The sequence below is a fragment of the Monopterus albus genome, unplaced genomic scaffold, assembly GCF_001952655.1.
Source record: "Monopterus albus unplaced genomic scaffold, M_albus_1.0 scaffold58.1, whole genome shotgun sequence".
Lineage (NCBI taxonomy): Eukaryota > Metazoa > Chordata > Actinopteri > Synbranchiformes > Synbranchidae > Monopterus > Monopterus albus.
This window is the reverse complement of record NW_018127938.1, coordinates 339,681-363,885: the sequence shown is the minus strand read 5'-3', so window position 1 is coordinate 363,885 and position 24,205 is coordinate 339,681. Positions and strand designations below refer to the sequence as shown.

At 40.3% G+C, this 24,205-nt stretch overlaps 1 protein-coding gene across 8 annotated transcripts in view; it reads right to left on the bottom strand.

Moving 5' to 3' along the window:
* Positions 1–24,205, bottom strand: part of LOC109961775 (ephrin type-B receptor 1-like) — a 77,782-nt gene that overhangs the window by 23,212 nt on the left and 30,365 nt on the right. For all 8 annotated transcript variants that reach the window (XR_002275171.1, XR_002275172.1, XM_020602899.1 and 5 more), the window contains 7 exons: positions 23,482–23,772; positions 21,434–21,652; positions 21,134–21,314; positions 14,084–14,239; positions 9,522–9,784; positions 6,530–6,605; positions 5,166–5,290 (listed from right to left, as the gene is read on the bottom strand). Coding sequence is in view for 6 of the 8 variants with exons in the window: in XM_020602899.1 (XP_020458555.1) it covers positions 5,166–5,290; positions 6,530–6,605; positions 9,522–9,784; positions 14,084–14,239; positions 21,134–21,314; positions 21,434–21,652; positions 23,482–23,772 (1,311 nt within the window). In the remaining 2 variants the exon portion in view is untranslated. The remainder of the gene's footprint in view (positions 1–5,165; positions 5,291–6,529; positions 6,606–9,521; positions 9,785–14,083; positions 14,240–21,133; positions 21,315–21,433; positions 21,653–23,481; positions 23,773–24,205) is intronic.

Sequence of the window (24,205 nt, the reverse complement as noted above, 5' to 3'; positions counted from 1 at the left end):
CTACAACCTTTTACCTCGATTTCTCTATGCCCTCCTCCTGTGTTTACGCTTGCTCGGCTCTTTCAGATAAAAGGGTTTTACTGAAACAGTCCAGAGAGAACACCAGATATGGTGTGGTGATGGCACGAAAGGAGAGCAAGGAAATAATGCCGTAAGGATGGCGAGGGTGGAGGCACAGCGAAGAGAGGAAAGGAGATGATGAAGAGTTCAGGAGGGAAAGAAAGAGAGGTTTGGGGAGCTAAGAAAGACAAAGGGTTAGCAGAAGAGGAAATAATACTCTCAACTGAAAATGTGTCTAAGATCCTTAGAAACTTCACCACCTCTGAATTTTTACTATTAGGATGTTTGATGGCACTTATCAGTACCATTCCTGTGTAGCTCAGAAGCTGGGTGCATTTAGCATCATTGATCCACATAATTTCTTTTAGTGGATGTTTGAGTTACTGTGACCAAAGACAGATTCCACTAATCCTACATCATAATTAGCACATGACACTTTGACAACAAGAGTTTGCAGTGCTAAAAGCCAGGGAGAATAAGACAGTGAGTAATATTTGGAAGTGGCCACGGAAATGAGGGTATTGTGTTGGTGGTAAGGTTTGAATTTGGAGGTACGTGTGGGGAGGGGCATGGGACTGATTCTACGCCTGCAAAAGTAAAGAGGTTAGAGGGCAGCTCGTCTGGGAAGGTCTGGTAGCCAGAGATAAGTAGCAGGAAAAAAAAAAAAACATGCCTCTCTGTGCCATATCAAATTTACTACATTAAAACCTGATTATCTATAAAGCGACTAAAAAGAGGTGAGGGTGGGATGGAGGAGTAGATGGAGGAAAGGAAAGTGGAGAAATGACAAAGTACCAGAAAAGGAGCCACAGCTGCCTGGTTAGAAAAACTCGTCCTCTCTCTTTCCAGGCTTATAAAACTGCTCCCCAAGGACTTCTTCACTTGAAGCGGAGCTAAAATTAGTGACTCCGTGCAGTTGGCTTGACTGCAGTATATGATATGGTATTCCTACTTTCTTAAGATGTGCATCAAGGAAAAAAAAAAAAGAAAAGAATAAACAATGAAAGAACAAACAGTCAGCTTTTGATTCAGGGTCTTAATTGGCTTCCTTGTTAAATAATAAGGCTGCAGCAAAATTAGGCCAACTTACAATAAAATTGCTGCCCTGATTTAGGGCTTTATCTGCGACTGTCAGACTGCTGCTATAGTACATCTCCCAGCAAATGCACAGCTCCTCACTCTGTCCTCGACTGACTCTAATTGCTCTCACAGAGGCAGAATATCAACTTTGTCTGCTATTCTCTCCTTCCCTGGAATTTCACTGTCACCTAAACCATGGGAAATGGTATATGTGTAAATTCATAAATACAGCTACCGTTGCTCCTTTGAGAAAGTGCGAGATTCTCCCTTTAGCAGACCTTTGACCTTTGAATTTCCAAATCTGTGCATATGCCAGCTGTGTAAGACTGCAATTGTACTGACGCAGTGATGAAATCTCTGAATGCATTAACTTCACGTTGAATGAAGAGTCTCTTCACCTCTCACTCAACTGTCAGCTGTTGGGTCGGCCAAGTATCTCTGTGAGAATATGTAACTTTCCATAACTTAACTGACAAAATATGCAAAACATAAAAATTGTGCCAAAGATATTTTACACTGTGCACCTGGCTCTTTTTATATTATGCTAGAAGAAACTGTGTATTTCTGGCTATATTATCCACATCACTGCAAACTGTTTGCTCTGTTTCACTGATTTGCCCTCTTGTAAAGTCCTTGTTGTGCGCTTGCAAACCCTTGGAGCACGAACAGAGATAATGAAAGAACAAACAAGGCTCAGTGAGAGAAAGCAAATGAGTGAAAGCGGTTCTCATTGTGCACTTGTGTGTAAAATCAATTTATTGAAGAAAGTTTTTTTTTATTTTAGATTTTTACACAAATCTGTGTAATAACTGCTGTACAAAATATAATTGGTGTTTGCAAAAAAAATCCTTTTCTATGTTCAATATGTCATATAAATATCTGAATCGTGTTTTGTTAGGGTTCATTGGCTATTTTTTAAACTATATATGATCATTCCAATGAGTCAATGCAAAGTGAATGTTTTATGATCTGCCCCCTCAGGAGCTGAGTTTAGGAAATTCATCGGTCACGGCTGGAAAGGCCGACGCTGTCGATGTCTATATGACAAACATGGTTTCTGATTATGTCAGACACTTGGTGCAGCTGAACTGGTTCTGAGCCAAACTCTTCCCTAAGAGGTTTGTCAGCAGACAAACTACTTCAATCTTTTATTCTAAAAGCAGACTTGCATGACCACAAAAGGTTACTTGTCAGGAAAATGTAAACACAGGTCATCGCAGGTGCTTCAGCAACTTAACTGCTTGATTTGAGCTACAGTAAGTAGTGCAGAGCAGAAGTTTGAAAGGTTTCTTCTTTGAATAAGTGATTAAAACCTTTCAAGTTCGAGACTCCATTAATGGCAGTAATAAGAGGAGACTCACTCAATGAGCTCAGGATGATCACCACTAATTATATTTTATGAAAAGAAATCAGTAATGATGATGGTTAGCTAGCTTCCATTATACTGAACATGAAACACTGGAATTTTTAAACAGTTTTCACAGCATTTCTTACTGTCACAGTAAGTCAAGAATAAGCATGCACTGTAAAAGAAAAAAAAGAATTTGTTTGACACATTTACCTTGTATGTTTGACATACTGTACAAGAAAATGGTAATAAAATTACAAAAATATACTGTGAAATTACATGCAACCATTAAAACAACAGGAAAATCCTGCAGCTGTGAATTAACATAAAGTTAATTTTTAAGATGAAGCCCTAAGAGGCAGATGGGACATGGGGGAGACAGATGGGGAAACCTGCGACATAGGTAAACAGTCGGACTTGAACCACTGATGCTGCACACACACAGTACCTGCTTTGCCACACCCCAACCAATCGGCTATCAGGGTGCCTCAAAAACTAAACAACATTTGTCAAAAGCATCAGCATGCATGTTGGACAGCAAACTGGTGTAACCAGTGCTGTCACCAGGACCTTTAAAAGGGAACAATAATAACCCAACAATAACAATGACACACACAAACACACATTCTCCCCTCCCCTTGTGCAGCACAGTGCAGTTATATTGTAACCATACACAAGTGTATGTTGTGTTGGGGAACTGGAATCTATGAGAGTCTTCTGGAGTCAAGTGTTTTCATCAAACAGCAGACCTAAGAAAGAGACTTGACAAGCATCTTGAGCATTTAAGGTTTTGTGTTTGAAGGCTCAGTGAGTTATGGAAGCACTGCTCTCTGACAGCGTGTTAAGAAAAGAATCAACGAGCTACAGCATCCCAATAAATGCCCAAAAGTATTTTCTTCAGTTTTATAAAAAAAAAAAAAAAAAAAAAGCACAGGAAAATGGCAGAGAACCAAATGTGGGATGAGGCTGAGGAGGCATGATGTTCTTTTTGGTGTATCTCCATTGTAGGTGCTTTGCTCTTTGTTTTCATCCATCTGCAGAGGGAGCCTCTTTCTGCAGCTGTTGGCTCAGCTTCAGAAAACATGAGGATTCCTATGTTTAACTTTGGATGATAGATATGCTGTTAATTTCACTGTTAGTCTCAAATTTCATTGCTTTCCACTGAATGTGAACACAAGATATGCAGCCACAATCAGTCCTTCCTTTGTTTTTCTTTCCTTGAGCAGCAGTGTTTCATGCATGCGTCACTTCTAAATCAGAGGTCCTCACTGGTGTCCTGGCGTGGCATTCTTTATGCAGGCTGGTGTGGTCACTGAACTCTGGCAGCAAAGTAGTTTGTGCTTTACTCCCCTGGTTCATACAGGCTAGGACCTTGTTCGCTACAGAATGGCTGGAGGCTTGATTGCCCCGACTGCCTCACAGACCAGAGTGGTGGGAGCTTTGATTTCAACAGCATTCAATAGCAGATAAATTGCTGCTTTAGTCTTTAAGAGATTCAGCTTGAGAAGGAAAAAGATCTTCCAGTTCCCTCAAAATGTCTACATACAAAAAGCAGTGAAATGATAGTTTTAATCACCACATTCATGGTTTATTCTCGTTTGTGAAACACTGAAAATAAGCGCAACAGCATTTCATGAGGGTCAGTAACATTGTTTCAGCCGAGAAAATAATAGTGAACTGCAGCTGGTCCACGGAACGGGAAGTCAAACCTTAGAAGGGGCATCCAACTACACATTACACCATGGAAGAAACATATAGCCTAGATGTTATTTTGATTCAATAAATTAATGAAACTTTTACAATTCTGCTGAAGTGATGTAGTCCCATAGTTTGACACGAGCTCACTGCAGCCGGTTGTTAAACGGATGCTCATCTTTGCTGCACGACTACTATCAACAATTCATGTGCTAGAATAAAGAGGCTCTCCATCACTGTAAAATCCTGTCATCATGCTACATGCCCCATGAAATATGAATTATAGCTCTAAGGTTAATCCCGACTTAAAGGGAAATAATACTGTATAACAAGTGATACATGAACTCAGTTATTTAATAGACACCGAGTACATGTAAAAGAGAAACATCAATTACAAAACTATAAACCTAAAAAATAAGTCGACAGGTTTCTGCCTTCAGCTTCCCTTAAATAATCCTCATGTCACATCCATGAAGAGCAGCATTTACCAGATTTCAGCCACGGAAACAATATGAATAACTTTTATCAATCAAAAGTACTGATGTTAAGTGACAGGAAATGATTAATATTAACAATAGGAATGATACAAAACCATGTATAATTGAGCAGTCATTATTATTCTGAGTGAATGGACCGATGTAGTGATGAAATCTCTGAATGCATTAACTTCACGTTGAATGAAGAGTCTCTTCACCTCTCACTCAACTGTCAGCTGTTGGGTCGGCCAAGTATCTCTGTGAGAATATGTAACTTTCCATAACTCACTGAGCCTCCAAAATCCCATATAAACCGAATCTGCCTTGCTGGCCTCGACATTGGTGTGACAATGAACATTGCTGTATTTGAGCCACTGGATGGATGGATTAGCCAGATACAAATGATATTACCATGACTCAGGATTACTGGCTGTGCCCACAACAACAACAAAAGTGCACAGACTCACACACACAAACGCTCACAGACATTTATCATCCCACTCTACCTTGTCATAATATCGTATCTCGTAGTCGAGGATAATTCCGTTTGGCTGCTCGGGTGGTTGCCATGACAATGAGAAACTGCGGCTCGTTGAACTGACTTTGTGCATTATGGGAACTTCTGAGGGTGCTGTTAAAAACACACACACACAATCAATTAAGTAGTTAAAAGATTCACTAGCATGCTTAACACCATCAACGCAGAGATAGTGTGTAATGACATATTGCAGAGGATTATTTACACCCATAGGAGAAAAATGCTTCCTCATCCAGGCTCATGAAAACAAATTACCACACTTGTCACTGATGGGGAAACAAGAGTTATGTCCACAATACATTTTACCCATAATTTTAGGAGCCAGAAGATGTTGGCTGTGATGCATTTCAGGGTTTTGCTTCTGGGATCTTTTTATGAGATGGTTTTCATCACATTTGTACTTGATAGAGAACAGGGGAGACAGAAATGACATGGACACAGATGGAGTAAGCATTTTAAATTAAATTCAAGGCCGCTGTTGTTTTCTTGAGAATATACTTGAATTTGTTTCTAATCAGTGGTTTTATGGAGATTTAGTTTGAGAAAAGCATTATCCACAAGTAGGTAGGTAGCAGGAATCTTGCACAGCTTAGTCATCAGGACACCATGGGACTGACATAATCCTCAATAAATGCTGCTTCAAGAGCCAAAAACTTCTGCTGTTGTCACATGAAAGCCTCAGTCTTTTTTAATATTACCGCAGAAGACATTTTACACTGTTCTCTAGATGTGGACTGAGTTTCATATCCTCAGGTCCCATGAAACGCACTCAGAATCTAATGCAGTGCAGTCAACCTGAAAATAAGTATTCTTTGTCGCGCCCTTAGAGATTTGAGGGATAGGGGAGTTTTGCATCTCGCAGCAGTAACAAATACACTCAGAAGGGTTAGAAAGGATCATGCTTCGATTAGAAACGAGCCTGGGTCTGTGGATGAGGTAAATGATGTGAGTAAAGCGGCTTTTTATTCTAAATTTGGACAGCGGTGGAAATGGAAATGTCACTTGTCTGTCTCTATAAAGTATTGATAGAGTAGTAACTCAGCTCACTTTATAGTCTCTAAAAATTATACTGCCAGTGACAGAGAGGAGGGCAGGGAGAGGGGATAAAGAACTGGGAGAAGGATGTGCAGGAAAGATAAAGTGGGGGGAAGAGAGAGAGACAGAGACATGACAAGCCTATAACATGTTTTATGAATAAAAAAATTGCAGCTCAGTTTCCTTTAATCCCCTAGCCAACCCTCCCTCACATAATCCACTGTGCTGCAGGGCATGTTTGTACACATACACAGATGCTACAGACACATGCACACAGCTGTTGCACTCCTCACTCACCAGCCTGATTGGTTGTGATGTTGATGGACACTTGCTGGGCGGGGTAAGGGCTCTTGTTGGAGACACCATTGATTGCCTGTCCAATACAAAAGTGTAATGTTATATTAATGGACCACCAAGTCTTGCCCCTTTAGTTACTTTACTATGCCTCTCTAAGTATGCACTTTACAGTGGTAATGAGCAGATACACAACTCAAAATTTGTAGTAATTTTTAAACAACAGGGTTTTAATTTCAGACAAAGTAAAACAAAAGCAGGCTACATATTTATAGTGGACAACTGTCTTTTTTAAATGAAATGAAAACTTGTCTCTAGCATGCTTTGTCAGCTGTAGATGAGTCTGTAAACCTTGAGTCCGATTCGAATCTCCAGTGTTCGAGTCTGAATCAAGTCCAAGTCACCAAAGCATAATCAGAGTCGAGTTGGGTCCCTATTACCCATCCGAGTCATTAAGGCCCTCACCTGACGCAGCCCTCACCGTTTTAAGTGGCAGTCACATCCTCCTCATCCTACTGATGCAACATGCACAGCTGCAACATGTGGACAAGTTCAAATCTTGACAGACCTGTCGTGCAGCGTCATGGCTGCTAAGCTATGATTGAAAGAATGCTGTTCATGGGAAGGTCAATTATCAGCAACAATTCATTTTCATTCAGCTGTTGAAACGTTGCCAGTGTCTTCTTGAACCTAAAAAAGGTTTCACCGTCTTTCTCATCTCACCAACACCAAGATATAATTAAAAGGTTTTGAGTGCTTTGTAAATAACAACTAATTAGCTACCACACAGCCTGTTTGCCATGAGCTCAGTTAACCATTTTAACAAAATCATCAAACAATAGCTTCATTTATGGCAAATCATCAAACAAATGGTACTAATTATTGTGGGTGGCTTGATCCAAGGTCTATTCTAGATTGTTTTTTTTTTATTCTTTCCTATTTTTTGTGGTTTTGCCCCTTCCTCTTTTTATATTCAAAAACAGATGCTGTAGAAATGATTTAAAAAATACATTTTATCAGTTAGTATTTTACAACTACACTGATAATCATGTTACTAAAGGTCCTTACATGACATTTTACTTTTATTTGTGTTCAACTGGTGGATTATTTAATATTTGGAAAATACCCCCAGGATGTCAAGTAAAATTCATCTCTTACTTTAAAGGTGGCTGCCTCCAGTCAACACATCACATTACAATCAATACTGTCAGAATCAATACTTTTATACTATTATCATAGGTTTAGCTATTCATTCGTCATTACCGAGAACATTTACCGTACAGCAAACAGCTTGAAAATGGATCAGGTCAAATGTCCAGGTCACACTACATATCAGCGTACAGCTAGAAAAAGGTTACATACTGTACTATATGTTTTAGTGGATTCCTACAAATATTGGTAGCTCCACTGAAGTGTGACATTAACCTACACTGTTATATGGTGAAGTACTGTGCTCCCTTCCCTAAATAATCACAAAGCAAGCTGACTTTGAGTTAGTTACCCAGCCTTGATGGGAAACTGGGCCAATAGCACAGTACTGAAGGTTCACCATTGCACAGGCTTAGAGACTTCAGGTGGTGCCTTGTAGTTTAAGACTTGGTACAACTGCAAATTGTGCATAAAAGCCTGCATGTCAACAAGCAACTTTGTCGTTTCAGTATTGTTGATGTTTTTAGTGAATATCTGGCAGCTATTTGCATTTAAAGCTGGTGCTGACAGCACTAAGGTTGTTTTTGAAAGAGGTAATAAGTACAACTACTTTCCCGAGTAGCAACTTTGTATTTAAATTACTTATCCTGAAAATCCGAATTGAAACTGTCACAGAAAATTTGAGTTCCAGCAATTTTCCTCAACATTATATAGCTAGTGGTGTGGAAAATGACAAGAATGCTCATCGCCTGTAGGCTCAAAGGTAAAGCAGCTAATTCACCCTGGATTCACAGCAGTAATGACTGATACTAATGGCAAAAACAAGGAGCGAAATGCTAAATATCACACCTGCAGTGGAGCTTTGGAACTACACAGAAGTGACAGGGCAACCCAGCTGATATTTGGGAACTTTTTGATAATTCCTGGGAGAAGTTTGGTCCCTCTGTCTTTCCTTTGCTCTTAGCTTGGTTTATACACTTAAACCCTGGGCACTTTCAAACCTACAGTAGATTGATTAGTCATTGGGGGGTTTGTTATTTTGACCTTTCACTCCGCTTTATGAATGCTTTGTTTGCTTGATAACATTGTAACTACTGCGTGTAATTTGGAAATAGCCTGATATTTTCTTATACTGTATACACTGATTTGAGATGCAAATGGAATGACAACATTTTCATTATTTCTGAGTACATTTTTTAATCCATTCAAAGACAATTTGATTATTCAATTGCCATTTTTAAGGTGATCTTGGGCTTTGATCTGCTTGTGGCTGACTGCTCTGACGTATTTAGCTTGCTCATGATTGACTGCTAATTCCTTGTACCCTGCTTGATTGATTGTTGCTCAACCCTGATTTGATTTGTTGTATTGACTGAGTCTTGATTAATTTTCTTAACAGATTAAAGACAGCTACAGTACATCTCCACTGAGGTTGTTGTGTTACCACCGGCCAATTATCTGGATTATTGATTAATTGGATGTTGTTTGATTGATGATTTGGCTCAGTTGGTTATTCAGGATGTATACTCATTACTCATGGATGATATATTGCTGCCGTTATTATTACATTTTGTACTAGTATTTAAGGTACATGTATTTTTGATCGAGTACAGTTTTTGCTAACTCTGATTGTTCTGCCTGGTTCATATTTTACTTATCAGGCCTCCACAAAGGACTTTTCAGAGCCATATTTCAAGCCCACAGGTGGTGAGAGTTTGATGCTGAAAATATTGATTTTCATTGCATTATTTTGTTAATATCACTGAACAGCATGCATGCTAAATAAAGCCCCAGCAGAATACAGCGAACAAAGCTTTAAAAAGCAGCATTCTCTCTGGAGACAAACCTGTATGTCGAAGATGTATGACGTGTGGGCCCGTAGCCTACTGATCTCCACTCTTGTTTCCTTTAACCCCTGCCTGCCCGGAACAAACCCCACACTGTCATCACATGGCTGACAAGCCCGTCGCTCACTGCTGTGGCATCTGTGGCATAAGATGTTATACGACAGGTCATCACGGTGCCCCGTGTCACGTGGCGGGTGCCACTCCAGCAGCACGGATGTCTGGTTGATGACAGAGACCACATTGCGAGGAGCTGAAGGGACACCTAGAGATTCAACGTGACCTTTAATAAACCACTCAGGTAAATTTAGAGCAGTTTATCAATTTAAAGCCAATTTTTGCTCCACCTGGATGTAACCTTTATTGTAGCAGCATTTTAGAAACTCTTCTGTTGGTTTCCAGACTTACATGGACCATTTTTCTTTATCTTAGACTGGAAAATTGGAACGTACAATTTCACTACTTTGACATTTTTATAAACAAAGCTCACAAAAAACAGCAGACTAATCAATTACTTTTTGCATTTTACATGCAAACATTATATGAACCTGAAGATGAAGAATAATTCTTACACTCATGGGGATTACAACAGAGAACAACATTTTGTCCCATCCCCTTCATCTGAGGAACCATTAATCTGTATTCTGGATTAAAGTACTGCCACTGGAGTGCACTCTTGCTACAGAAGAATATAATCTTTACATAGAGCGAGTGCTCTGTATGGGAAAACCTTGAGTGTTCCTCACATTGACCAGTCAATATGATAATTAGCCTACTTTACTGACAGTGACAGTAAAGCGGTCTCTCAGTCATCCAAAGTCACCAACCAGTTTCTAACCAGCATCACTGCCACAGAATATGGACTTCAGCCAGCCCTGTCTCTATCAGCTCCCCACCAGCCTGAGAAGCAGTGTTTCTTTGTCTCTTTGCAGTCAGTCAGTGTGTATCTTGCTGGTTCTCTCTTAGCTCATCTCTTTGATCTGAGGAGAAACTCTGGGTTTTACGAAGAAATAGTGACACACACACACACACACGCAGTGTGCTAACACAGATATTCACTCAATCTTGATTTTTATCTAGATAGCACAAATAGAGATTATTTTCAGTCAGTCACATAGTTCACAGCACATTCAAATGCATAAAGAAGAAGTGGCAATAATCACATTTTGAATCGACCTTTTTACTGCTGGGACAATAAAAGTCCTTTCACCCTCTTCACAGGTATAGGCCGAATCTGTGCTGCAGCTACACTGTTTTGTAAATTATTGTTGCAGCATCAATCTGACCTACACACAAAAATACACTTAAAACAGCTCTCACACATACTGTATACACAACACACCCACATCTCCACCAACCTATGCAGAATGCTGAGGGAATGATTTTCTGTCAGGCAGTACACACACTGCACGTTCACTCTTCCATTTCACTGATCTGATTTTATATGTGATTGAGTTTACACAAAATATAAATAAACTGAAGCTTCAGTCTATATTGAAGTTCTGCCCCACAGTTTTCACTCTTACTTTTCATTGATTGTTGTTGCGTCTGAAAAAAAAGCAACAACTTGTAACTCAATTTGTTTTTGCCCCTGCAGTGAAAGGAGCTAGGTAATTCTCAGAGCTATGTAGGCTGAGTAGGTTGACACATGACACCTTTTCACTGGAAAAGTTGATTTTTCTCTCTATCAGCGTCCACTTGAGTGTGCTGCCGCTGTTTGAAGTGAGGCTTTTCATGTACTTTTTCTGCCATCAGAATGATTTAACCCCATAAACTGTTTCATAACCACTGTGGAAAAATCTTTCTCAATTTTCACATTGTGGTTCCCTCTGTAATATATCTCAGTAAACGATGATGACTGATGGAATGGTTTGATTACAGTGCAAGTAAAGGAATAAAAACCACTTGCACACATTGCAGCATTTAGCTTTTACAGCTTTATTTTTGACATTTTTAGTGTAAGACATGAAATAAGCTTTAATCCCTCTGAATTCGATTATATCTATGGGTGACAAATCACTTTATGCATTGCCTCTATGGATGTTTTAATGGATCATTACAGCAGCACTAAATATGCACGATAAAAGGACAGCTACAGTATACTCAGAAAACATTTGACCATTTGATTTGGTTTGTAAAGATTAGTGATGAAACTGCCTGAAGAGTTGCTTCTCAATCTGCTTCGAGTGAACTCCAATGTGGTTTGTTTGTGGTGTGATTCTGACAACCACAAAATTGTGTGATAATAGATACATGACAGAAGCATTAAATTAAAGAATAGATTAGGATCAATGCCTCGCGGTTCTATGCGTCTGCCAACCAGTGACCTTGACCTTTGACGTTTTGTGACACCTTTCCCTCATGGTGTTCCTGAAATACTCTATCACATTCACAACAATGGGATGGACGAACAATCTGAAAGCATAATGTCGCCGGCATTGAGGCACAACTCTTAAATCCATCTGCGGATCGTGACCTGTTGAGGAAGTGATCATCTAAGCAATCTGTATCAAGTGGCATAAAGGGCAATATTTACTAAACCTGTCACAAATCACCATGAGGAGCAGAAAATATCGTAGCACCACATTTTACAAAGACTAATGATGTAAATGATCACAACCGCATCCAAGTTAACTTGAATGCACTTCGGCTGGTAAGTGCCTACTGCTGCACAGGCGGGCCAAGACGGACAGTAGGTAAGATCGTGTTTACCGCGACCTATATTTAATATGGTTAAAGAAATCCACAACCATATGCTGGAGCTGCAGTCATGTAGTCTTCTGCCAGGCACATCATCTTTTGTTTTGTTGAGCAATCAAAGCATTTGAACTGACAGCCTGTACAAGTCCATCACATCTTCATCCGGTGAGTGATGAGATTTACAAACACCTTCTCCCTCCTTGAACATTCTTAAGCTGAAGAGATCTCAGATGACTAACAGATGCCACGCTGAGAGCAGTGCCTCAAATGTTACACCTGCTTTCTCCTGATGTTAGAGTTCCCTGTTGCAGCGGTGATAAATCAGGCACTGAGGATATCTGTATAGATTTTCATTCTCTCTAATTTTTGCATTCCTGAATGGGAACACCTTAAAATAATATACGGGTAAATTCCTGTGGTGACATCTTTCTTCTGCTTCTCCACCACAAAATCCCACTTTGGGTGAACATGCAATTTCACCAATAAAAGAACCGCAAATACGTAGTGAATATACCCCATAGTATTTATAGTATGGTATTTATGTAAATCATATGGTCATCATGCTAACACCTACAAGAGTCAGTAGGCTAGTCCAGTGCAAGGGATCTCTCTGTATGCCTTCGTTCTCCATTCTAGTTTCATTTCTGTCTCTCTTGTATTATCAGGTCCAGTTGAGATCTAAATGATTATTGTTCACAGTTAATTACTTTTTTATTATCTCTTGGTAACCATCAGAGACAGTAAATGGATACATAAGGAGAAATTAAGTGCACCATAACTTGTTTTCAGTCACTGGGATTTCTGGTTTTCTCCAACATCTAATCAATGCATGACCTCTCAGTTGATACGACTTCACATTTACTTCTTTTGGTTCACATGCAATAAACAACTGTTAACACAAAATAGGCCAGTACTAAAAACCAAATACATATAGTTTTTCCTTGATCAGGGCCAACTGAACCAAACCACAGGTAATCGATCATAAGCTGTGTGTTGCTGGGCAGACTAGCATGGCATCATTTAGTCTACATACAGGAAGGAGATCAAGCCTAAAAAAAATTGCAAACTGGGAGATAGAGTCAAGTCAGGTCTAGAGAGAAAAGGCTCAGGTAACATTAGGATGTATTTAATGGCTGCCAATAGTCACTGTTAGAATTCGTTCAAAACCATTGAGAGAAGGTTCTACAGCTTTTGGGTCAACTTTTAGATTTTTTTTTCCTGCCAGAATGTTCATTCATGAACCTAAAACATGAACCTAAACAACAAATGAAGTTCTACCTACAAATGAACCAGAGCTTATTTAGGCCCCATTAAACATGCTGCTGTATCCAGATCAACAGGACATGCAAACACACATACCCACAGTTTGACAGTTTGAGCTACTGAGACAGTCCAAAATGATTCATGTCTCAACCTACTTACACCGTCTCTGTGGAACTGAGAGGCGGCGTTTTTCAAAGCCTGTGCCTCGTCTTGCATAGCAATATTGCCTCTTCAACATACTAAACACATATTCACTTCAGCCTGAGGAATGTGGCAGTATTATTACTTACTGCTCCCCAGATCCCCAAACAAGGACAGGAGCACTGTGGAATACTCACTCTGAATAAGGTTCATAAAATTAAAGTTGGAATGACCAATCCAAGCAGATACGAGCCTTTAATTTAATAAGGAGATACCACTGTCAGTGTTGCCGACCTCTGACATATTACTGATATGCTGTAATTTGTCAGCTATCAGTCACTTCAGTCCACCAACCTGCTTGTATTGTTCACTCTGACACAGTTACATTCAGCGACAACACTGACTGGTTTACGGACTATGGGTTTTTGTTTGTTTGACAAAGAGCACGAGACTGACTCACTGGTGCACATGTCTTCAGGTTTGTCCATGTCTCCACGGTAATAACCGTTCCGACAGCCACAGAGGGTGGCAGCCTCGATGGTGGAGCGACTGTTAAGCGGACACTGCTGACACAATCCTGCCCCCTGGGAGGACTTAAAGGTGCCCTGAGGACAAGCTGCAAAGAAAGAGAGAGGTGGGGGGGGGGACACAAGAAATGATACACAACTCTGCCTCCTGCACATAAATATAACACAGCAAGTATGTTATAATTTTCTTAGCTTGAGTCATGCATCTGTGCCTTTTGTTTGTCTTCACTGCAAGACATTTGGTAAACTTTGTTTTAAAAAGACCAGCAGAGCTATTATTGGTACTATGAAGCAGACAAAGCACAGAGGGGGATTTTCTGAGATAGCAGCACATTATGTTGTTCCAACATTTTTTCTGGGTCCATAAAATCTGCGTTGCACTGATTATCTGTGGAGTGGAGAAGGGTTTCATTTCTCTAGCTCCTTTATCTGGGTCAGATTTGTTTCCATAAATATGAACTAAAATTATCTTTTATGAAGCACACATGCAAATCCTTAAAGATGATGCCCAACTTTTATGCAGCTTTTCATCATCCAGGGATGCCTTGTGCTGAAAATACAATAGATTATTATTCAACTTGCATGCAAACAGTTTCATTGTTTGTGCAAGAGTCAGATGGGGATATGACAAGAGTTGTAACAGAGGTCAGTCAGTGTGAATGGGACACACACGTGGCAATTAAAAAATAAGCTATGAAATGTGGAAACAAGGAGACACATACAGGGGACAGTTTCTTTTTCCTTTCCATGTGATTATACACCAATAATCAATAGAAGGTGGCAGGACAGGGACTGTGTGTGTCTGTCTCATAAGAGTTGCACCATTTTAAAAGTAATTATACTGTACTGCATGAGCCAGTGTATTTACCCAGCCTGAATTATGCATTGTTGCAAAATAACCCTACAAACCTAAGTGCATTGTGCAGAGCTTTCAGTTCTTTACAGTAGCAATCATGAAACACTGAAACAGCAACATCCTACTGAGGTATAGATGGGGTGAGCAAAGTTAACGCAGTTCCACAAAATACTTTAAGGTAATTAAAAGTTCTCACTCATCACCATCACTTTAGTCAATGAGAATTGCACATTCAGACCAGCCAACTAATGAGTCCCAAGATATTTCATATTCTATTATCTATGACAAAGAAAAGCATCCAAGCCTCACATTTTAGAAGCTGAATCAGCAAATATTTGGCTTTTTTTTTCTTTTATAAATGACTAAAACAATGACTTGATTATCAAAATACTTGATATACAGTAATTGATAATTTTCTGTCAATTGAATAATTCGCACCAAACCTCTCCTCAATATTCTTACCAAAAATAGGTTTCTGATGCCACATGCATCTTCACCTTGTTTACTGCCTAGTCTGGGAAAACTAGTGTTGCACTTTAAAATTTTTAACATGTATTGTTATTTGCAACAAAGTTCAGCCTTTGCAGAATGTTACTGTCTGGGTTAGAAGTACCACATGGGCTTCGGAAAAGTATCAAGCCTCCAAAACAATCCACTTACTCGTTCATCTTGTCGGGCCACTTTTCCATAGCCCACCCTGTACTATAGTATCACTATTAGTTTGACGAGATCTTGTGCCATGGGATCTTGATATTATTGTCGAGGTGAAAAGCTGTCTCGCAATATCAGCACATAACAGAACTAGAGCAGCAGCCAGCATGACGGAGTGTCAGGGTGAAATTAGATGCCCCTGCCACTTTATGTTCAATTTGTGAGTCAGAATCCTTTACAGTGCTTGCAAACTGTTGTCTTTTACTGCATGTGATAAGTCATATTCAGGAGGTAGAACTGAACTGTCATTCAGTAGATAAAACATTTCAAAATGCATCTGCATTGCTTTATATTTTGTGACTGTCATCATTGAAGATGTCTTAAAAACAGTGTGAAAATATTGTCTCATTCTCGTGAAACCAAGATCGTGTATCGTCTCAAGAGCTAGGTGCAGCGTCACACCCCAAATCACTGTGTATTTCACTGGCTCTAACAAAAATAAGTACAGAGTATGTTAGTAGCGATGGTGCTGATACTGCGAATGACAACATTTCTGTTTCACTGATGATAGTTTAAGCTTTATAAGGCCTGTATCTCTGGTTATATGGTGACTTTTTATTTATCTCACCTAAATTTTATTGGGATGATTGCTTGTAATCAGATGTTTTTGTTTTCAAAAATAAACATCACAACATTATATACAAAACAGTGCCAGGTAAAATCTGAAAAAGCATCCACAGAGGCGACAATCATTTTCTACTTTGAAAATCTGAAGTCAAACCCAAGGATAGAGCAGCAACTAGAGGCTAGAGTGCTTCTCCATCATTTGTCAGTTCTGTAAATACTCGGGGTTTCGCACAAGGAATTTTGATAGCAGCTCAGATTAGCCACTGCTGGTCAGAAGTTGAACCCTTCAAAGCGTCAGCGTGTTCAGAAACATTGCCACCACACCACTACTGCGACTGACTGTGAGACTGACAGCACGTACTGTGAATGTGATTTCTGAAGTTAAAAAATGGTCTGGAGTAGAAACAGTTGCATCAGAATGACTTAAACCAAATGTGATGTGTTTTAGAATACCATAAAGTAAAAATATCCCAAAGCATGCCTGTTTTAAATTCACACGTTGTTGCCTCTTTGTGAATTCTGATTATAAGTTAAGAAAAAAGGTGCAGCGGGAAAAACAGAGAAGTGTGAAATGAGAAGACTGAAAAGCTCTGCCAAAAAGCTGAAAAAAAAGCCAAATGAGGGGTTTTAATAATACACTTTTCCAGTGTTGATTTATCTTTAGCACCTTGTTTTCTTTCCCCTGCTATAATGGATGTGTAATCTCCAAGAATCAGATGCAAATGTTGCATAGATTTATGGTAGAAGACATACAGGGCTGCACAAGTAGGCTTTTGAGGAGTCCAACTTGACACTGGCCATCAATCACAGTCCAGAGTTCGACTTTGGTCTGGGACCTTAATGGAAGTTCTCCCTCCCTCATTTCCTGTCATCTCTTTACAGTGTCTAATAAACACATCAAAATGCCCCTCAAAAATACTACATCTGTACATCCAACTGGATCAAAGAGGCTTTAACAGAATGACAAACTCAGTAAGCAAAGAGCCAACCAATGCAGTGGTTTCCTGTAATCTGGCAAGTGTACTACCTACATGTAATATCAGTTATGCTTCCTCACATAGTAGTTGTACAGTTCTGGCCATATTCTCCTTAATCTCCATTTGTCAGAGACTCTTTTCCTCCCCCCTGTGTCAGAGTCTGTGTTGTCACTTTCCTTCCTGGTTTCTTTCCACTCAGACATAAACTTTCCATTGATGTCGTCGTCGTCTTCCTGAGTGTCCTGTGGCTCATGCCTCATTGTGTGTGTGTGTTTTAAATAGGCTGATAGACATCTGGGTTGTCAAGGTCATTTCTTCAACATGGGATGTGTCACCATGGCAACAAGTCTTGCTCCCCGTCTCTGTTACTTATCTTAGTTATCTCTGGGCCACCTCTCTGTGTAGTTTCAACTCCGTCTCTTTCTGTGCACACCTGTCTATAGATTTCAAATCACTACACTACAAATGTGTGTGTGTGTGGCTTATGTGTGTCCAGGTTTGCGCCCGCGCCTGTACAGTGACTGGGTAATATTTTCATAGGAAGAACAGAGTGAACTACTGACCTGGCAATAGTGGCCTTGTATTAAAAAGCCAGCATGATATGTAACAATCATTTTTATTGTTAATGAGTTTAAACAGTGTGCCATTGATTGAATTCAACCCTCCTGAGAGTAACATTCAGGGAATGTTCTGAATAAAGGTTAATGGAAGCTGCTGCATCTCTGTGTACCTTATTCAGTGTGGATGAAATTACAGAAATGACAACCCCACTGAGGAAGAATTTAAGCAACTGAACGAGCAAAAAAATCATTCATGCAAATGGAAGAAATCTAAAAACAGATGGGGAGATAAAAAGAAAATGTAAAAGATAGTACATAGAAATGTAAGCAGAGAGCTACGGTGAAAGGAGGAGGTAAAAAGGGACAAAGAGAAAGAAAAAGATTATTCCTGTTTCCCTCTGTGCCTTTAGCCAGCTGTGTGGACTCGCACATCAGGCACCTGGATGACAGTTGTCTAGACTTGGCATACAGGCTCGCTGATCAATTATTAATAGTGTGTGTGTGTGTGTGTGTGTGTGTGTGTGTGTATGCAGGTGTTAAAAGCCTGCAGGTTTTAAAAACTCCTAGAGCATTGTTGAGGTCCTCAGCAGGGGTGGCTTACATTTACATTGTGACGCATTTGAAGTAAAAGGTCTTTTGAATATTTACTTTTCACACGCACACTAGGTTGAGCCAGTTGTGCTGGATGGTTTCCACAACATGCTGGTGTGGTGAAAAATAAGCACTATTCCTGTGGCCTCACACACACACACACACACACACACGTACTTCCATCTTTGTGAAGGAACACTGACATAATGCATTCTCTAGTCCCTTACCCTAACACTTAACCATCAGAACTAGATGCCTAACCCAACCTAAACCTAGTTCTAAACTGAGCCCTAAAACCAAGTCTTAGCCCTCATGAACGTGTTTCACAACGTAAGGACCGGCCAAAATGTCCTCTTTACAAAAATGTCCCCAAACAATAAATAAATAGTTTTTGGTCCTCCTTATGTAGCAAGGACAAGAACACACACACACAAAGAGAACCATCTGTTCTAATAGTGAGTCCAGTTTCCTGCCAAGATGTTATCAGCTGATTGGCAGAGAAAAGATCCCAGCTCAGTGGAGACAGACGGGCGTGCTCTGTCCCAAGACATCTTAAATCACAGTGTAAGTACAAAAGCTGTGAATAAAGCACACAAGGCAGGGATGCATAGACATGCTATGATAGAAATCATCAAGTCATGTCAACATCCTCAGACCAGAAGTGTGTAATGTCTCAGTCTCCGAATGAGGATTTGACTGTAGCTTGTACAGTATATGAATGAATCTAGTCTGACTTTATAGTAGGGATGGGTGTTACGATGTACATGATATAAAAAGTCATCACGATAGAAAACGTCCTCTGTAAGGAAATTAGAAACTACATGATAATATCTGTAAGTTTGGCAATTCACTAATAACCCAGTTCCAACACAGAAACAAATATATGGCACTCGGACAGCCCGCTTCCCACACTAGGCACAGCGGGGTTGGTTGTGTTAGCTAAAAACACCATGTTACTGCTATGGTAGGAAATGGGACAGCTGGACGGGTGCGAAAAGCGTTATCTTTGCGGAAACTTTATCATGTCTGCAAAGAAAACAACAGCTTAACAGTTACAGCATCCTTAAATATAAAGACCGATTGTGGCTAAATGAGGCAACAAAAAGCCAGTGGCGTGGAGATACGGTCATGACCCCACACCAATGAAACGGTCTCAAATGAGGTTAGGCTAACTTTACTGAAAGTCTCACAAAAAACAGGGAGAATGATGATGCATATTACAGGTATATACAGGTATGGATGGAAGATATAACTCTTTCCATCAGTCTCCTCTGTTCTGTCACCGTTTTATCTCACATTTTTGTATCCTTCCGTCCTTGATTTGTCCCCTTTCTTATTTTTTTGCTCATCCGTCTCTCTTCAATGTTTTTCTTTCTCTGTCTCTTTCTTTCATAATAGTCTATCCCTCTGACAGTTCAGGAACACAAAATGATTAACACTGGATGAAACAGACTAACTTATCATTTCATACATCACAAACTGATGCGTACACAGCTACACACATTTGAGAGTCACCTAATTAATGCATTCCCTAGCCCCAATTGTAACCATCAGAACTAAGTGCCTAACCCAAATCCTTACCCTAATATAACCCTAATTCTAACCTGAACCCTAAAACCAAGGCTTAAAGGATATTAATAGTATTTTCAGCAATCTCCATACAGAGATTAAAACTAACAGTGAGCTGCTTCTAGTCACGATTAATGTCTGTCAGCTGTCAGTCCTGGATTGGCTTGTTTGTCTGTGTGATAAACAATTAAAAACACATCAGGGAAACACCGCTGCACTGGGTGACATCTTCTTTCATTACAAAACTCCAGGCCCAATTATGTTGCCCCAAAGGCTCCAAGTGGTCATAATTTCCTGAAGTTAGTAGAAGTCAGCTGTGCATGTGCAAGATCTTGTGCGAGCTCTCTGCTTTGTCTACAGTTTGCTACTTACTCACGCTCGAGTCTGTTGTTTGCTAATGAAGAAATATGTCACCCAGTCCAGCGGTATGTTTCCCTTGTGTTTTTAATCATTTCTGATCAACAACAGAGGTCTATGGCACAGATGAATAAGATGACAGACAATTCATTGCTGGTTTTAGACTCTGTATGGGGAGTGTTGAAAATACCGTTAATATAGAAAATGACCAGACTTATCCTTTAGCTCTAAAACTGCCCTTTGAAGGAGTGTGAGAACATAAGGACAAGCCAAAATGTCCCAACTTTCCCAATATGTTATCACACTCATGGTATTAAATTCAGGTCCTCACCCTGCTGCCTATGCAAGTACTGTACACAGACACACACACAATCACAAAATGGATGAGACTCTCTGGGGAGAGTAAGAAATGATGGGTACTACTTCAGAGACAAAATGGGGATGGAGGCCAGATAGAAAAAGGAAGGAAAAAAGGTAAACATATATGGATCATCGAAGGAAGAGGAGCTATTTCTGTACCATGTTCACTCAAGTCGGTTTCTACTAATATTAACATATGGAACATCGTGGGCTGCACCCTTTGGCAAAAATACATCTGAAAATGTATACATGCATGTGTTTCTTCAGGCAGGACTGCCAGAAATGACACACTTTACTCTCCTGGATGCATTAAACATTTGCATTTCCTACAGAATTACCTCAGCCTGGAGTAATAGTGATGCTAATTTTTTCTTTCTTTTTTTTTGAGCACAGTTTGAACTACAATAGCAGGACCTCATTAAAATACAGATTTACCTCGACACACGTTGTCATTGTCTGGTTCATAACCTGGCTTGCAGCTGCAGCTGCCGATGGGAACCATCCACTCTCCATCTCCGTTACAGTAGAGCTTTATGGGCACATCCACTTCCTCTGCGTTGGGAATACAAGTTCCTCTGGCAATGACTAATGAGGTGGACTCTGCTCCAGTCAGTGTCTGCACAAAGTTCAAGTCAGTATAAAAGGTCTATTAACATCTTTATATATTTTTGGTAAGAGCTACACCATAGTCTGATGTATAGAGCACCACAGTTTTTAGCTAGTAATGGTTCATACCTCTGGGAAAAAAGCAAAGTTCTGCACTACACTGGGGCATTTCTTATAGAATACCCTAACAGCCAGAAGGGACATGCAAGCACCCAGATCCTGGAAGGCCAAATGGAAACCTCTGCCTCTGGAGAGCGGCCCAAAACTACGAACTTCTGTGTTCACCTTCATTAGCCTTCCGCCAAAATCAACCTGGGAGAAACTCTCATCTGCTGCTATAGTGTCCACCTGGCAGAGACAGAGAGAACAGAACAAAAACAATATATAAAAAAAGGGGGTTTAACAATTAAAAATGAACAAATTCCCCCTTTTTAATACAGTACCTCTTGGTTCTATATTAGAGTCACTAATATCCAGGTCAGACAATACGATTTAAGCCAGATAATGGCCCAACATAACTGACGTAGGGCATGAAAACCAACAAACGGCATTGGGCATGACAATCAATTATTTTATCATGTATAGTGTCATAGTAAACGACAACTGATGCTGCGCCTGGGACGCCTCACGGCGGACCTGGACAAAGTCTAGCATGTCAGAAAGTTTGTCATCGTCTACGACGAGGTAGGCCAACACTGACCAACAGGAGCACAGTTCGCTCTTCTGTTCACAACATTTTTGGCATATTCAACTGAACCATATTCATTAAATCTCATATTGGGACAGCTAATGTTAGCATAGTAACTTTCACAGTCAGCCCTGTGAAGTAGCTACCTTATTTTTAACTACTATTCCAAGTTATCCACAAAGGAGAGATAACACAGGCTGCTGTACTCCTCATTCAACCCACAGACAGGTGCATAAACAACGTCAGGCTGTGATCTGTCCGTGGTCCAAGAATTGATGGCTCTATAATCATGTAATATGGCATAGTGGCCGCTGTATCAGACAGAAAAAAAAATTGTGTAGTCTGAACCTGGCATAAGTGTGTATGTGTGTGTGTGTGTGTGTGTGGGAAGGTGCCGACTGCTGGATAAATGCATATGTGACCACATAGCATTTCATTTTATTAGGTTTGAATCTTATGATTATTAACTATTTCCCCACTAACTCTGCATAATGGTGCGAGAGGCAGCCGCTAAAGCACAGTAGGTGATTTGCAGCAGTTGGATGGGTGACTGATTTATCAACTCAGTGTATCCTGTAAAAACACTGAAATGAACTGGTGAATATACAGTATATGACACTGTACATAATATATTTAAGAGAGAAGTCAAACCCAGGGAGCAGTTGGATGAACACATCTAGTCAGTTAAACTCTAATAGCTGGTCCAGGTTAGAGCATGACATTGGAAGAACATTATTGATTAATGCACATTTAGGGATAATCTGCTTACAGTATGAATTCATGATCAGTTTTGGATCACTCCTGAATTTTCTTCTAGATTGCATGCTGTGACGGTCCATGCTCAATGCCCTATTTAGTGTGTGTCTGTCTAGTGTGCATTTTGCTGGTGGTTCTGGTGATGCCTGTGGGTATGTCTGCTTCCTTCCTAGGTCTGCCGATTCCTGAGGTCTGGGCAGATTGTGAGCATGTGGGTCTGCTGTCTTAGAGCAAACTCCTGGTGTCTCAGCGTGCTCTGCCTTGCAGCCTGCACCTGGCATTGTTTTATTTGTTTTGTTACATTTCATTTTAGTTAGATTCTGTTAGCACCTTTCAACATCACAACAACACACTACACACAATCATACTTACACTACTGATATGCTGACTAACACACCTCTGGTTTTGTTTAAATATCTCTTGATTAATAAACAGCTTATTTTTACTGGCAATTTGCATGTCTGTCTCTTGTTCTTGACATGGTCTAAGAGCTGGGTCATGACAATACAGTATACAGAAAGTGCACTGACGGCAGACTTTGAGCCTCTAGCTGCATTGTCTGCACTGTAACCTATGAGGATCATGGGCACTACAACACTTGTTGAGTTGAACCAGTGGCCACAGTACAGTCCAACAGCACCATGTCTTTGTGTTGATAACGCTGATGTAATCATTACATTGTGACAATACCTGAAACACTCTATTCAAAAAGCTCTAGTTTTTGGGCAGCTACCTTTAGAAAGGGGGCATTTGCCCAGTACTCCACCCCCTTGATGCTCTCTGACACAGTCCTGTCAGTCTCCAGGTAGTAAAGGTTGAATGTCTCTTTGCAGGAGCCCAAGACACTGGGGATGGAGGCACAGTCACGTACAGTGAAGCGGATCTCCACGTAGATGCGCTGTGCTGCCCGCCGGTCGATGTAAGTAGTCAGGAGCCAGTTGTTCTGGCTGGGCTCAAACACGTTGCACACCTGGTACGTCCTGATGGTGTTCAGGTTCTCATCATAGCCGCTCACCTCCTCCCACTAACGAAAGATGTGTGTGAGTTAGGGGCAGGGGATATAGATGAGAGGTGAGGAAGAGGGGAGCAGAGAGGCCAAAATGATTAATGGGTTTACCAAGACCTGGCACAAATTAAACTTTCTTTCCCTCCCATTTTGTCTCTCTCTTGCTCTTTTCCCCCCACTCCCCTCCCATGTTCACATTTTTTCTCTCCTCCACCTTGTGCAGAGCTGTACAGGGACAACCATTCATCACAATTAGAGCCACTCACCTCAAACACACACAGAGCAGAGCATTGTAACCATCTAGATGCCAAGCCAACATTTAAAAAAGCCAAGGAGTTCAAGAAAGTGAGTAGCAGAAGCCATTCCATTTTACTGTATTCTGTTCTATTCATTCATCTATTGTAGCTCTTTGGTTGCCGCACCTCTCTGATCTATTGGAACCCGTTCTATT